Source organism: Lagopus leucura, unplaced genomic scaffold (genome assembly GCF_019238085.1).
Source record: "Lagopus leucura isolate 7727_CA_CO unplaced genomic scaffold, USGS_WTPT01 Super-Scaffold_100001, whole genome shotgun sequence".
Classification (NCBI taxonomy): Eukaryota; Metazoa; Chordata; class Aves; order Galliformes; family Phasianidae; genus Lagopus; species Lagopus leucura.
Window position 1 is genome coordinate 49,225,167 of NW_024962262.1, and position 16,999 is coordinate 49,242,165.

The 16,999-nt window shown below is 37.7% G+C and overlaps 1 protein-coding gene across 1 annotated transcript in view; it reads left to right on the top strand.

Moving 5' to 3' along the window:
• GABRG3 (gamma-aminobutyric acid type A receptor subunit gamma3) overlaps positions 1-16,999 on the top strand; it is a 289,358-nt gene that overhangs the window by 139,209 nt on the left and 133,150 nt on the right. The window contains exon 4 of the mRNA XM_042867479.1: positions 16,676-16,896. Coding sequence (XP_042723413.1) covers positions 16,676-16,896 — 221 coding nt within the window. The remainder of the gene's footprint in view (positions 1-16,675; positions 16,897-16,999) is intronic.

The window sequence follows — 16,999 nt, forward strand, 5'->3', positions numbered from 1 at the left end:
TTTTCTTTTCTTTTCTTTTCTTTTCTTTTCTTTTCTTTTCTTTTCTTCTTTTTTCTTTTCTTTTCTTTTCTTTTTTTTAATTTAATTTCATTTAGGTCACATTTTAGTCATGTTTTTAGAGCAGAAAAAAGATACTTTCTAGCACAAAGCTACCCTTCTTGCTAATTCTGTGTTCTTAATCCAAGTCAGAAGGACTTGTCTTAATAGTTTTCAAGATTTTTTTGTGACTTTAAATAAGACGCTGCTGTTACAACCTCATACTCAGAAATGGCTATACTTTTTTGATTGAAATAATAACAATAATTATGAAGCCATTCTGAGTAATTTAACATCAAATCATAGAATTACTTGAGAATTGTTTGAGTTGGAACAGGCCATTTAACAACATCTAGTCCAAATCCCCTGCAATGAACAGAGGCAGCTAGAACACTTTGCTCAGAGCTCTGTTCAGTCTGACCTTGGGTATCTCCAAGGACAGGGTATCCACCAAAAATCTGGGCAATCTGATCCAGTGCTTCACTACCTTTATTGTAAAATACTTCTTCCTTATATCCAATATAAATGTCCCTTCTTTTAGTTTGAAACCATTTCCTCTTGTCCTGTCACAGCAGACACTGCTAAAGAGTCCATCCCCTTCCTTCTTATTGCCCCCCTTTAGATACTTAAAGGCCACTCTCTGGTCTCCCCAGAGCCTTCTCCTCTTCAGGCTGAACAGCCCCAGCTCAGTCTGCCTGTCATTGTAGTGTTTCATCCCTTGGATCATTGTTGTAGCCCTCCTCTGGATTTGCTCTTAACAGGTCCATGTCTCTCCTGCACTGGAACTCTACATCTGTATTCCAGATGATGTCTCCCCAGCACAGAGTAGAAGGGCAAGATCACCTCCCTCACTGTGGTGGCTACACTCATTTTGATGCAGCCCAGGATACAGTTGGCTTTCTGGGCAGCGAAGGCACACTGCTGGCTTATGTTCAGCTGTGCTCCATCCTCACATCCCCCAGCTTGTACTGACAGCAGTAGTTGTCACGACCCAGGTGCAAGACCTTGCAATTGGATTTATTGAACCTCATGAGGTTCACCTGGGCCCACTGCTCAGCCTGTTTAGGTCTGTCTGGATGGCATCCTGTCCTTCAGACATATTGACTGCACCACACAGCTTGGCATCATCTGCGTACTTGCTGAGAGAGAACCTGACCCTGCTGTCAGTGTCATTGATGAAGATGCTAAAGAGCACCCATCCCAGAACTGACCCATGAGATACATCACTTGTCATCCATAGGTTTTCAACTGGCTCTCGACCATTATTCAGAGACAATTTTCTTGACATCGAGACTGCTTTTGTTATATAAACTGAAAATGAACTTCTTTAATGTGACAAGTCAGATACTCCTTATAACTGGTGACATTATGAACCTCACATGTAAATACTAGAACAATTTTGATGTACGAACTCTTAGTCAGACAATAGCAATTTATTTCCTAATGCATTTCTCTAAACTGAATCTTGTTTAATTCCCACATTTTGAGCTTTTTGCATTATAATTCTGTTATTATAATTTAGACCAACACGGTGCTCTGTTGCCCATGAAATTCCTACTGTTCGTTATACCTTATCCACCAATGTGTGGATTCAAATCAGTTTAGTGAAAATATTTTTGACAGAAGTGAGGGCTTGTTTGTGATTAATAGATTTAATATTTGAATCACTAACAGGTATGGAGATGGCGCTTCAGGGTATTAATATACTTCCAACATAGACACTGTTTGTGGCAGCAGGTGTTAAGCTTGATCATCTATTTCCATCTACTAGCTATTCATCTTGATCAGTTTAGGCTCTTTGCCATTTGATTATCTTTTGATCTACTTAAGAATTTTCTCACCCACGTATAGATGGATTCTAATGTCACATTAGCTTTGTGTCTTTATTTCTAATGTCTTTACTTTCTATGTATGAAATGCGATTGAACTGTATCTAATGCCAAGTTTTATTCAGCTGGCATGAATGGCTTTTGTATTTCAATCTTTGTTATGAAAAATAATTGATTTCTAAAACATTATGACAACTTTGAATGAGTGGTGGAAATGTACCCTTTTTTGCTACATTTCTTGGTCTATTGTAATGCCTGTCAAATTAAAATGAGAGGTCTTTAAGGCTGTGGCATTCATCCCAGTCTTAAGCATTCATCACCGTCCCTTGGTCTGTAGTCCATGTGCTTGACTGCATCTCTGTGCACCCAGACACTGGGTAATTTCTGAGATTCATTCTCATTTCAACATTTACAATGGGCAGTAATCTGAGTTTTGATATACCTACAGAAAAAAAATGTACCTTTAATGGGGAATGGATGTTTTGATTCACTCACTTTTGTTTGACCTTTAACACTTCCACGAAACTGAAGAAAGGGCCAGAAAGAAGTTTTTTGAACTGGGTTGTAGAACTCAGATAGACAGTAAGACAAAGTTTTAGCATGTTATTTTTCTTTTACATCCAGCAATGGTCTAATATGAAGTGCTCACTTCCTGCATTTCAGTTGACATTGTGTGAAGCAGTAGCCTGTGGTCATACCTGCTGTTGTTCTTGTTTTCCTCCCTCTGTGAAACTTATCTTTCTAGTGAATTCTTCAGTGGCAAGAGTGAAATGTGTTACCACCTAGAAAATTCCCTCAGCCTGTCCCTCAAAATATTCTGCTCTGGGATTGGAGGCTTGGTATTCAAACCTCTTTGGCTATGGCCTACTTCGCTATCATCCCAGCTAGCAAGGACTCTGCTGAGTTTGCCCCATAGCATATCTTTAGGTATTTAAGATACATGAAGTATCTGAGCAAATCTGATAATAACTGCCCTGAGTTGTTCTCTTAAACAGTCTTAACTTAAACTTCTGGATCTAGAGCTGCTAGAAGCATGATTTACGTACTTAAATGCTTTTGTAAATGTCCACCCATCTTTGTAGACTCTCACCTAGATCAAGATTGTCATGCTTTAGAGGAAGCCTATCTTTTTACCTGTTGCTATGGCTGCCATGCCATCATTAGCCTTCCCATCTATTGCCTTCAATTCTATATGCATTGCGTACTATTGCAATGAAAATTTTTCCATGTTTGTAATAACTTCTCTTTTAGTTTGGTACAACTTTAAGCTTTTTTTTCCTCACTGACTTAACAGTTAGTGTTGGCTTACTTTCAAAGGACTGTAAAATCAGGTGTGACTATTCCCAACTTTCCAGTTGTGATTGCTCAATCTCATTCATCTCTGAAATACTCCTAAACCTTTATGTTGTAGTAAGAATAAGATGAAACGAACCTGAAATAAGGGTCCAGATGAGAAATTTCTTTGATTTAATGTTTGATCACTTGTTTATCCCGATCTGGTAATGCCACTTTTATTATGCAGGTCACTAAATTTAAATGAGCAAAGTTGCAGCAGGTGGCTGTTCTGCAACTCTGATGAGTGTTCGTACAGATTTCCAGAAAGAGATAAACTGCATTAAGCTTTGTTCATTCTAATGACAGCTGGCTTATATGTAAGTATTAATCATCTAGACCAGAAGGTTGCTTTTTAAGAAATACATAGTTAAATATTCAGTAGTTCAATAACTCCTTTCAAGAATTTTTACATTTGTTAGTTCATTTTTCACACAGTTATTGCCCCCAGAACAATTCAACCATCTTTCTCACGCCTTTCATTCTACATCTTAAGTATGAGAAGTATCTACTTAGAACATTTTGTGCTTTGGGCCCTTTGTTTTTATTCTTCTTGTTATCTAAGTAAATTAAAAAGTAAAGGTTCATGCAGGGTTCCATTAGCAAAAAGAATGCCCACTTCTTTCATGTTGTTCACAATATACTAGTTCTTAGTACTGAATAACTTATCCCTTTCATAGGCAATTGAAATATATATTATGAATTGTTTCATGAGAAACGTCTTTTAAAGCAAATACTTCACAGCTGGGCATTATAAAATATGTTTTAGAGAATAACAGTGAAATAGAAAATTGCCATATATAACTGATCTACTTTTCTGTACTGGGATAAGTTGTTGAATTAGTGCTGAGTTTTTAACTCCTGATGTGTCAGCATCAAGTTTGGGGTTGTTCAAGTGAGGAAAACTATGTGGATGTATGTTGATACCAGGTAAAAGTAGAAATCTTTGTTAGTCCTTAGTCCAGACATGCCCAACCTGCAGCCTGGGGGCCACATGCAGCCCAGGGCAGCTTGCAATTTGTCTGACTCCTGCTCTGTACCATCACGCAGGGCAGTGCGGGCCCTGGGTGCACAAACATCACTCAGCACCAACTGAACATCAGTGAGCTATTTAACTCTATCTGGGCTGAAACATGGGCATGGAGGGAGTGCTATGCGCTGTTATGGCAAATAAGTTTATGTATTTTGATATGTTATCTAAACACAATCCTGTGAACAGCAGAAGATACACAGCCATGCTTTCCATTTTGATAAAGGAATGTGAGAATAGATTCCAAGATTGCTGAAGAATTTTTAATTTTTTTGCTTATTTGCAACTATATTCTCAGTTGACACAAATACACTACCTGAGAATTTTCAAATTGAATGTGTAGAGTTGCAATCCAAAATCTGATCATCTCTCTCTAGAAGACTTTTCATAAGCCCTATCTTACCAGAGAGAAATATCTTGTTCTTCACAGTCATCCTCACTCTTGTCATTGCTCTTTGGCAGTACATACGTTTGTGAAGAAATATTTTCAAGGATGAAGCACAGAAAGAGTAAAACTTTATCAAAAATCTCTGAGTTTTGAGAGCTCACTATGGATTGCCACCATTGCCATCAAACAAGACCAATGGGTTAGTTTCACAAAAACAAGGTCACATATCCCACTAATGTTATGGTTTAGTTGCTCTATTTTTTAATATGTTTTAATTGAAATGCATTAAAAATTAAAATAAGTTTTGTCACTTATATACACTAAACATGTATTTTACGAGAGCTGCTCTGAAAGTCATGCCTTCTGTTTTATGATCTTGGCTTATGACATCAGAGGCAGATGTTGATATGGCATTAGACGTTGAACCTTCCCACCAATATTCCATTAAATTTTGTTGTTATGTGACAGATGACAGCAGAGGGGCAGTCTGATACAGTGGTATCTGACGTGGAAGTGTGTATGAAGCAAAGGTGCATCATTGAATCCTTGCAGAAAAAAATGGCACCCGTTGACATTCATCAATACTTGCTCAGTGTTGATAGGGACCAAACAGTGGATATGAGCACAACAAGACAGTGGCTGGTACACTTCAGCAGTGGCAGCAGCAACAGTGGGTCACTGCTGCTGGTGCAGGTGTCAATGAGCGCAGCATACAGGCTCTTGTTCACTGTTGGCAAAAATGAATATCAAATGGTGGTGACTATGTTGAAAAATAGTGTTTTGTAGCTGAGAAGTTGCTCTATCAAAAAGTGTTATTATGCTCTTTGTATAAGTTTGTCATGGAAATAATTAGGAGGCATTACTTTTGGAGCAGCCTTCATATACGAGACCCTAGATAATTCCTCTTCATTCAGTGTGACCCAGTGATTACCTTAAATTTCCAGTTGCCTTCTTTCAGTACTTAAGTTCTGTGCTTCTTATGGCTCAGCTGTGGGATAGGTCATGGAAGATTTAGTGTATTCCTCTAGTGAAGGGAGATTTAATAACCTGGAAACTTAAAGTCGCTTAGAAAAATTCAGAAAACATTATGCCTGAATGGTTGCAATGGAATATGTTTGAGGCAGGAGAACCTTTTGCAATATTCAGCAACAAATGCGGTAAGGCACTGAGCTTTATTTTCATGTTCTGTTTGTTAGAATTGGGAAAAAGAGAACCAGACTACAAATGAAAGTAAAATCCTTATTAGTTTAAAAAGAATACTTAGCTATGAAGTACTTTTGACTTTAGCAGATCACAGCCAAAATACACAGACTTAGAGAAATGTGGCTGTGTCAGTATTATTATTTCTCTTCCATCATTAAAGTAAAACAGACAAAATAATACAGTCAAAGTGTTTGTGCTAGAATTAATTGCTGATCACATTCGCTGATGGGCAAAAGATTATCCTGAGTCTGTCCACCACAGAAAGGGACACAGAAGCATGCTGTCAACTCCATGCCTTTCTCCTGTAAGGTATCTCAGTATAATCACACCCAAATGGAGCAAGCAGCACCTCTGCAGCCTCTTCTGTCTGAGAGGGTGCCCTTCTTCTGCCTGCCTGCCTGCTCTAACCTTCCAGTGCACAGTGCTGGTGTGCAGAAGCCTGGGTGGGTGTGGGGAGATTCTGGCCTGGAAGAAGGAGGGCAGTGACAAGCAGTTGCTGTAGCAACAGGGAGGGGACCAGCCCTATGGGGAAGGGGGGGGGCAGAGGTGGAAGGGTTTCCATGGCAACAGATGGAGCATGTTCCCCACTTTGGTGGCATGCTGCTGTCCTTAATTCTAGTTACCCACCTAGTGCTGGGCACGGAGCATCAGGCATGCCTCTGTTGTCACCTGTGTGTGCTGCCAACTTCATTTCTAGTTAGATCACACTGAGATGAAGTTGTTTTTTTTCCTATAAGAGATGCACCACTATTAATCTCCTTTTATTGGTGAGAGCATAACTACTTCACAAGCAGTAGCAGAATTACTGATTGTTCTTTCAAATATGTTGTAAAATTGTACTCTAGTGCCAGTTATTAATCCCGCAGTGCAAGAACAGATGCTCAGGTGGGAAGCAGATTTGAACTGTGGAAGGGAGTGAGTTTATTTTACACATCATTACATTACTATGTGTCATTTTCCCTAATGAGATTTGCGAGATGGATCTTACAATTTTATTTTTTTTTTTTAGATTTTTTCACATTTTTTTTTTCTGATAATATCAGGTATTGAAAATTTCTAGTAAACCTCTTTTGAATTTCTCCAAGTGGGGATTGTTAGATTTGGTGAGTGTAAGGGGAATGTGCTTGTGTAAAACTGATAGGAACAGTCTGGACTCCTGAAATTGTTGTCATTGAATGGCCCAGTGAATGGCAATCAGCCATCTGCTATTTCATCTGGTGTCACTTTTCTCCCCCAGACTAGCAACAGTGAAGAATTACCAATGTCAATAACTGGTTTAATATGAGTCTTGTATCAGAAAAGAGTGTACTGAAATGTAGGGGGAGTTGGAATTTGATCAAATTTTGCTTGAAATTAGGAGCTTAAATGGAAATAGAGATATTCTGAGTATCAAACCACCAAACACAAGAGGTCCACTTGAAAGGAAGCATGACGTTGCTGAGTGGAGCCCAAGGTTTACCTTGGAACAGCCCACAAAACCAAGCAAACAAACAAACAAACAAACAACAACAACAAAAACTGCCCAAGAAACAAAGACACTAAGGTGGGCGGATAGGCCTTAAAATACTTTCTCTGTGCTTGTGTTTGAAGCCTAGACAAATCCTGAAGCCATTTGGCTCCTTTATTTCTTTCTGAATAGCTGAGCTGTAAGGTGGACACTTGGATACTGTAGTAGAGTAGTACATATGTTCTTCAGATATGACACAGCCTCAGGACATACCCTAAAAATGACTCTGGAAGGAGATGGTTGGAACATGACAACTGATTTTGACACCTCTCTCTTCACAAAGTGCTCCCTATAAGTTCTTCTCTCGCTTGTGATTCTGCAAGAGATCTTCTCTGTACCTGCTTCACCAAGATAGATGTCTTTACATCACTGCCCTGTCTCGCATTCCTTTACAGCAGCTCTTGTACTGAGGGACAGTACACATAAAAACATTATGCTGCTTTTCTTAGTTGCCAATGGCAATAAAAGATACTTCAAAATGCTCTCCCACTTTCTTGGTCAAAAGGCCCACTCTCCATCACTAAAACAAGCATTTTAACTGAGGCTACTTGCATAAGGTATTGTTCACAGTCTCCGAGAGTACATTTATTTTCATGAACAGGGATGTTTAGCTTCTGTTTTGAATGAACTACTACTTCAAATTATAAGACTGTAATGTTGATACATCTGTTGTTGTAATATTTGAAAAATATTGAGTATCTTTATAATTTGCTTTATGATTTTTTGGATATCAAATATACTCAGGAGACTTTAATATTGTACTTTATTATTTTAAGTGCAGTCATTAATGTTTATTCACAGACTAATCTTTTTTTTCTTTGTTTATTCTATTCAGTGGTTTTTATTTCTTTACTGTTTGCGCAGAAGTCAAGTTAGTCCATGTGCATTTGCATTACTAAATTCTCATTAGTTCAAAAGAAACCTTGGTTTCTTTCCACATAGAATTAAGCTTTCAGAATCTCTCTCTCTGTCCCTCTGTCTGCTCTCTTTGTAAAGCCTTAAATTACAAGTCAGAGAGGGCATAGTACTTTGTGAAATTCAATAACACCATTTCTTCCTACAGCAATTTCCTTAGGAGTGACTGATTACCAATTTGAATTATACTTACCACACATACAGTGACCAAAAGTCTTCTCTCTGCATCTGTTACCCCACTTTTATTTCCTCTCTGTCTTCCTTGTATCTTTCGGATAGCTCTTATTCTAAATTAACCAGGTTTAAGTACAGATGGTTCAGAGTCATCAAAGACAGGGCTTATCATCAGATCCTGCTTGCAACAGGTAATGAACCCCAGCCCTCTTCACACCCTCTGTGTAAGTGCAACTGTCAAGATCATAGCAATCAGGATACTTTGGAAATGCTCTATGAGAAAAAGAGATGAGCAGAAGAGTCCCAGGATGAAATGATCAGCAAGAATATTCAGCAAGAGTGTTGACTCTTCCACTAAAAGTGAGGTGAAAAGAATAGACTTATAACTGTTTTTCTAAAACAAGTAGTATTTGTTCTAATGTCATGCTGTGTTTGTGATTGTTGCATGGTTGGTTGAACAAGAAGTGGTAATCCATCAGTGAGTGAGGAGGAGTAGGCATGGGGGAATTTATGGAAATGGGCCATGACAAGCATCTCTGGGTCTTCCTTCTGTTGGGTGTCAGAAGTTACCTATAATACAGAGGATTGGAGCTAGGCTACAATGAGCCAGAATAGGTGTAGTGACACAGATAAGTGTTTCCTCAGGGAGAGAAAATGCTACATGATTTTTCTTTATTGTATTTTTTTGTTTTTAGTGTGAGGTTAGCTGTCTTTCATCCTGTAGAATAGCAAGAAGTCAATGAAGTAATGCTCTAAACCAGAGGGCAACACTAGAGTGAGAAAGGTGAGCTTCCATCCTCCTTGCTCCAAGATGCCAGCTAAGGCTGTGGTTTTATTATTATTTTTTTGTACTCAAAGCGTTCAGCTATGAAATATTTTTCCACTGTTAACCTGAATAGTCCTTATATCCCTGGTGACAATCTGAATGTTGACTTTGCTCCTATCACTGCAAATTCTCCATGTAACAGTCATGCTTATTGCTTTATGAAAGTGTCAAAGCAAGTTCTCCCACAGGAGCAATTTATTCAAAGTATTTCTAACAAAACAAAAAAAGAAAAAGTTTGGAAAGTTCTCAGAAGTACATATGTTTTGCTGCCACTGTAAAACTAATCATTTTGGATTTTTTGTTTCTATTGTTTATATGTTTATTTTGGGCGTCTTTAGAAGGTGGATCTAGTACTTAGATCTGAACTTAAGAGAAAAGCTTAGAAGTAAAGAAGCATTTCCTGAGCTCTTCCACCTCTCAGAGCCTGTTAATAGTAAGACAAAGAGTTGGGGGTGGAGTAAAAATAAAGAAATGTAATATAGGATGGTGAAGAGTAGGAAGGTGAAACATGATGTTCTGTCCCTGAGCTCCTGAAACCCACTGTTGCAGGTTGTGTACATATTCAGCTCCTGAGCAATCTCCAAAAACTTGACAGCCCTGCACTGGTAGACCTACTTTGGGACAAATTGCTGGTGAAACTAATACTTCACCTATCCCAAGTGGCACACAAAGCTAAGTGAACTTTAAGGGCACGTGTGAGGATTGTTGTCTTCACAGAGGCTTGTGTTTTATTGAAGAGATAAAAAAGAATTTTAAATACATGCTACCAACAAAATATGCTATTAATTTTACCTTATACATTTTCTTTATTTCAGGGAATATTTCTTCTTTCACTCATTTGCCACACAACTAAAAAGAAGGCTGAATTAGTCACATGAACCTTTGCAGGATAATATTTGCCAGTTTAGTTTAAACTTCTCTATCAGCAATCAAATGGGCCGGACAAAATATTCTTTAATTTAAAATGGACTTCAAACCATAGGAAGACTGCCTTCTCCTAACATTCTTCAAGTGGACTTGAAGACAAATGGCAGACTAAATAAACAGACAGCCTGGGTGTCACTTGAATGTCTAGTACTTTTCCTATAAAATAAAGTATCTCAAAGCCTTGTTTTTGTACTTCTGATTCAGTCATAGAATCACAGAATGTCCTGGGTTGAAAAGGACCACAATGATCATCTAGTTTCAACCCCCTGCTATGTGCAGGGTAACCAACCACCAGACCAGGTGCCCAGAGCCACATACAGCCTGGCCTTGAATGCCTCCAGGGATGGGGCATCCACAGCCTCCTTGGGCAACCTGTTCCAGTGCGTCAATTTTGGCAAGAGCATATTAAAAAAAAATTCTGAAAGTGTTTGGTTGTGTGCTGTGTCTGAGTAAAAAGAGAGGGAAGCTCCCACCTTTCAAAGGTTTTGCTCTGCTCTGAGGCTGGTGTTGTCTGCTGGGAGGACAGCAGAGCCATGTTGTTGAATGAAAAAGAAACAGATTTCTGAAAAAGACAAGGACTCAGTGAGGAGTTCAGAGAACTGAGGCAAAAATGACCTCGAATTATACACTGAGGCTACAGCTGTGAATGATCCAACCCGGCTGATCTAAAGAAGTGGAAATGACTGACAAAAGTTACAAGCACTCCCTGTCACAGAAGACTGAATTTGGTTTGTTCTGTCTGCTGTTTCTGTAGAGTATTTTTGAAGTGCTCTGTTTGTTTGAACTATGAAGTTTCATTTCTCTCCTGCTTCCCTGAATAAAACTATCTGTAATTTTCTGTATTGTTGCTTGAACATAGTGCTCTACCACTTGAGGTGTTTTTTTTAAGCATGCTTCATACAGAATAGTTTGAAATTAAATGTAAAAAAAAGAAAGCTCAGTAATTTACAGAACAATTTAAGGCTAACAAATAGGATCAGCCACAAGTCAACCTTTTTGGTAACTAAAGGTGATTTTATCTTTTATACAGTTTATTGGGCTAATTTCAAGCCAATGGAATAGTGTGTGCAGTGTTTTGATACATTATACAAGGGGGATGGAGGGTACAAAATGATCATAATCTAAATTAGACTATAATTATTTAGGGTTTTTTTAGCTGATTGCATACCAGCCTTGTAGAAATCTCAGTAATAGTTTTAATCAGAGGTGATCCTTCAACAAACAAAATATAGCCTCAACAATAAAAAACAAACAAAGCAACAAAAAATTTTTGGAGGAATTAGAGAAAGTATTAGAATGGATCCGGAAAAAAACAGCAATAGCTATGAAGCCAGAAGCAAATGAAATAATAAGCAAATTTAGGCTTGTGGTGCTGGTGCATTTTCTGACAGGCAGCAGTAAGACCTGGAAAGCATCATGCAGGAAATTTTAATATGTCTTCCAAGAACAAGGCTCTTGACACTGTTCGTGTTACTGATAGAATTGTGAAAATGCAGAAAATGAGAAGGCTGCAGCAGAAGCAACAAAGGCATACCATACTATTATCTATAGCCATCCAAAGAGATCATCTTATTGTGACAGCCAATTAAATGGTATTTTCCAGGATTAACCCACGTTTTGGTAGGAGAAAAGCTTCATTTAATGCCAACATATGTTATCTCCTCTTTTGACTGAGAAAAAATTGACAACTTGGTGGAAAACAAAGTATTTTTCTCTGTGACTACAGGTACCTCAAACCATAACACTTTCAAGATGTTTCCAATCATTAATCATTCCGGCACAGTTGGAGGGCAAATCATTTAGTGCTGGCTTGATTTTTAAGGGACTAATTAAACCATGCTAAAAATATTTGAAAATATGAAAAAAAATGATAAAAACAAATAGATTGAACCCTGACTGTGTGTCACTATTTGTGGCTGGTAATACTGCTGTTGCTTTTGGGTTATGTCACGCTCTGTAGACAAATCAGTAGAAAGAAAGAAAGAAAAGTTGTTTCTAGCTTACTGTTCCGTTCACCACAAGGCCAGAAAAACATTCTTTAATTAAATCATCATGTGATTTGAAAAAAAACTCAGACTCTCTTTCTAATTATTTCATTAAGTCGTCTTTCTCAACAAAAGTTTCAGACTGAGAAGAGAGCTTGTAAAGGACAGAAGGAGCACAGAAGGAGCACTTGAAAGGACAGAAATGTTCTCCATGAAATGATTGCTTGTATGCAACAAAGGTGAAAGGATCGTGTTTTCTTGGTTTTAGAAGTTACTTATGGAAATTAAATGAGTGTTGTCAAACACCTATGTTCAAATCCCATTTTCAAAGATAATCTTGTTGGGTGATAGAGATTTTCATGCCAACATACATTGCTTTTAGATTGTGCTGAATGTACAAAGAGGAAAATTTGAAATTTCTTAAAAATTTCTTGAAAATTTAAATATTCTTAAAAGGTCTGAAGTTGTGTACGTAGCTATTTGGCTGAGTATTTCTGTGTATCACTAGTTTTCTATTGGGAAATATTGCTATATTCTAGTCTCACCTTCTTGCTCTTCCAATTTCTTTAATGTACCATTGTGAACACAGCACCAAAAAGAAAATGTTTTTTATACAGTTGGACAGTTTGAGAAACTCTGCTTCAAACATATTCCATTTTTATGAAGTTTGTAAGTGTAAGAAATTTAAATTACACATGTAATGTGCTCTACAAATCTACTTTTGATAAGCCAAACATAATGAAATCTATTAAAGCTGATAATGTCTTTTTCTGTCAATGCTTTTAAGTTTATAACTGAATTTTGCATCAGAGAAATTTTATTTCAGAAATAAATAAGAAATAAGATTTCCATAAAATTTTCCTTCATGTGAGCATGTAGGTCCATTTTTCACTATAGAGTTGCCTCTTACTTCTTTTCAAGGAGGATGTCTGTTCAGAAGTGTGGCTGCTAGGGAGCATAGCTACAGTTAGTATATCCAGATAAATGTGAATACAACAGGAAAAATCTTGAGTCTGTTCTGGTGGCATGACTAAGTGCCTGCAAGACAAGAAAACATGGTGGCAGAACACTTTCCTGTATTTGAACCTGGCATCATTTTTTGAAGAATGCAATCTCACCTGTCTGCAACTGAGAGGCTGAAAATGTTTATTTTAAATTCTTGTGTACGTTGTAATAATCGGAGATGGCTAAAAAAATAAACAAAAAAACAGGTAAAGAAAGAATTGGATATTAGCACTAGTCCTGGTGTCTTGGTAGGACATAAGGAACATTATTAGAGCTTTAGGATGTAGCTTCAACTGAGGCCTCTTTTCATTGAAACCTTGGAGTCTTGCCTGGATGCTCCAGCGCAACCACTGACTTTCACGAACTTTCATTGAACATAGGCATTCATCTAAATGGTAGGTATTATATAGCAAAGGAAAAGCATTATTTTGTACATTTTATCCTATCCTATCCTGTTTTATTTTTAAGTTGTGTGTGAGACCAACAAAGGAACCTTTGTTCTGTCAGTTTCTGTTGGTCACGGTGTTTGAGATCACTGTGCTAGCTTTGTGCAAAGCAGCATATAGAAACTTTTGACTTCACTGAGAATTGAGTGTCTGTTTTCAGTGAAGATGAAGGTAATTTTGCTGTAGTGTGCATAGAGCTAGCTCCACTAGAAGTGAAGAACTGAGTTTCAACTTAGAAACTAACCTCAGTCTCTTCCTTGTAGAGTGAATATATAATACTGTACCCCACTGTTTGCTCAGTTGAAAACTGAAGCAACTGCAAAGACTGGTATAAAGGATGTACTGATCCACGATCTCCTAAAAGGAATTAATGGAGAGAATATAAACGATGAAATTGAAATTCAGATATTAGATGGAAATGTGCTTATTTTTACTGAAAAAAATTGTTTTGTAGGGGCAAAATTTTTGTTCATTCTCATTCAATGTTGTAAGTACTTAAAAAAATAGAGGTAAAGTGTTGAAAAAGTAAATGCTTTACTTTCAAACTTTCATAGGCTTTCCTATTTAAAGTATCACTTTGCTTTTCACAACCTATGTTTTTAAAAAGAAAAGCATATTTTTAACAGACTAACTCACTCAGAAGATCTGTGAATCTTTTAATTTGAGCTGTAACATTTTTATTACAGTGAACAAACCTACAGTAGCTCTTTGAGGAGATATTTGGACTAACGGTCATTTCTGAGGTGTTCTAACTGTGATAATAAATGATGGAAAAGCAAAGTGGAAGCTAAACAGTGGTGTTAGAGCAGCCCTGCTTCTAGGCTAATGTAATCTGTTTCTCAGACTGAGTACTGTACTTCGAAGGAATCCACAGAGTGGTACTTGCACTGCTTCTGGTGCCCAATGTGCTCAGATCAGATCTACCTGCAGTACCTTCTCAGGACACTTCTCAAGGGCTTTCTTTCCTTCAGAGAGAGTGAAATCCTGAATATCCTAAATCCTAAAATTCAGAATTCCATTAAATATGTACAATTTACCAGAAGGGAATTATGACTTCTTCTATATTTAGTAAACATTTGACAGTCAAAATAAAGCATTCATATAAAATAACCTCAAATATGAATATTATGCAAAAGCTTGTCCTGTGAAAATACAGCACCATCATTAGCCAGCTGTATACAAATGATCTTTGATTCTATAAATGTTGATTCCCACATGTGAGCTAAGAAAAGCTGTTCTATTCACTCAGCATTTGGAGAAACCCACAGACATATCTGGCGTATGCCTTACTGTACAAGCTGAGCATGTCAAAGTAACTCCTGTCACTGGTCTTTCAAGGATAAAATGATAGAGAGTTCAGTGTAATAAAACAAGATCAGAATTCTGGGTACCAATAAAGATGTGCTCTGTGTAGTATATTGCATCCTTTAGGTGTGTGACGATATCTCATCTCATTGAGATGAAAGAAGAGTCTCTTCAGATTTAAATCTGTCAGCTTCACAGAGAAAATAAAGCTAATACAATGAAAAATAGCAGTGAGATAGGCTATGAAGAAAACTGGTCCTTAATTCCTTTGATGCCTTGGCTTTAATTCCTAAGGTGATAGATGGATAAATGCTAGCACCACTTCTTCACCTATTGATCATTTGCCATTTAGAGATGAGAGGCCCCGAGCATGTTTAGAACCAGGATTACAGTGTCTGTGAATTAGGTTTCCTGGTGTTACAGCATTAGCTCTGGAAGAATGGCCTGCCAATAATTTAATAGAGCAGGGGAACCAGATGCTTTTAGCAAAAATGCTCTCCTCAGTTCATACTATAGGTTCTTCTCTCTATAAATAATGTAGAATGCCATTGGTTTAGTAGCATTTATTTTTACAATAGGGAATCTATTAAATGAGAAACCTGGGAAGTGAAAAATGAAAAAGCAATAAAAACAAGTTCAGAGTGATCAAAAGTAAAGACATTCTAGAGAGCCTAAATTCCGCACAGTTTAGATCTACCAAGAGTGCACGTACCAGGTGACCTAAGGAGTTTACTTCCCCCGATCTACTCAGCCCTGCATTCACCTGCATGGCAGAGCACACACTTTGTGTCCTATGAGCAAATGCCATCCCTGTGGTGGATGCAGGCCCCCTGCAACACTGAGAGGGTCTTTTGTGGCATGACCAGGCGTTTGCACAGGATTCACAGGTAGAGCAATCTGGAAGCAGGACAGGAAACATAAGGCAGGCAAATGCAAATGTGAGCTTTCCTGGCTTCAGATCACCAGAGATCATGGTCCGAAAGCTGTTTTTAACACAGCTTATTCTATGGGTTATTAAATGCATATACCAGTGTGTTTCTGTGTTCACCTACATAGCTTTGTATGTACATCTGTCTGTATTTTAATTTCTGCATTATTATGCCTGGTGTGCTTACTTAGTAACAAAACAGGAAACATGGAGTGAAAGAAAGGATGAGATTAATGTAATGCAATTAGTATACTCAGGGCAGAAAGTTAGTGATTGCACAGCTCTTAGCACTTGAAGTACATGAGGTGCCTTTAATGAAAAAAACAATTTTGAATTCAGCTGCAAAAGTATGGCTGAATTGAAGTAGTTGGGAAGAAAGAGAATTGTTAGTTTATTGAATTTGCCCACAGAACAAACCAACAAAAAAATGTGCTGCAAAAATCAGGGGAATTTGCCATTCCTCAACTTACTTGTGTTGTTCATTTTTCACACCTTTCATCGTTCTGACCTATGACAGAGATGTCTCTACAAATTGTATCTTGTAGTTGTCTTTTCAGATACAATGGAAAAGAATGTGCTAGTGTCAAAATTATTACTGCACAGGTTCAAAGTAAGGGAGGTGTTTAGCCTGTCTTCAGAAGTAACCTGAAAAATAAATAAATAAATAGTAAGAATAAATCAATTGTATCAGGGGAAAAAAAAAAAAAAAGAAAGAAAGAAAACATAGCTCCATTGGCCTGAATGTATCCTGTTCCACATCTGGATAGACTTTATCAAAGACCAAATGTAGTGAGATGTATAGAACTGATTTCAATTTGCATATCATGCTTTCATTGCAGGAATATCAAATTGATATATTTTTTGCTCAGACGTGGACAGACAGCCGTCTTCGCTTCAACAGCACCATGAAAATTCTGACTCTAAACAGCAACATGGTTGGTTTGATCTGGATCCCAGACACAATATTTCGGAACTCCAAGACAGCAGAAGCACACTGGATCACCACCCCAAACCAGCTCCTCCGGATATGGAATGATGGCAAGATCCTGTACACCCTCAGGTGAGCATTCAGCATGCTTCTTGCATTTTTGGATCTGGAGTAATTTCCTTGTTCTCCTCTGCTGCTTGATTCCTGATGTTTACCTGACATTGCTTGATAAAGA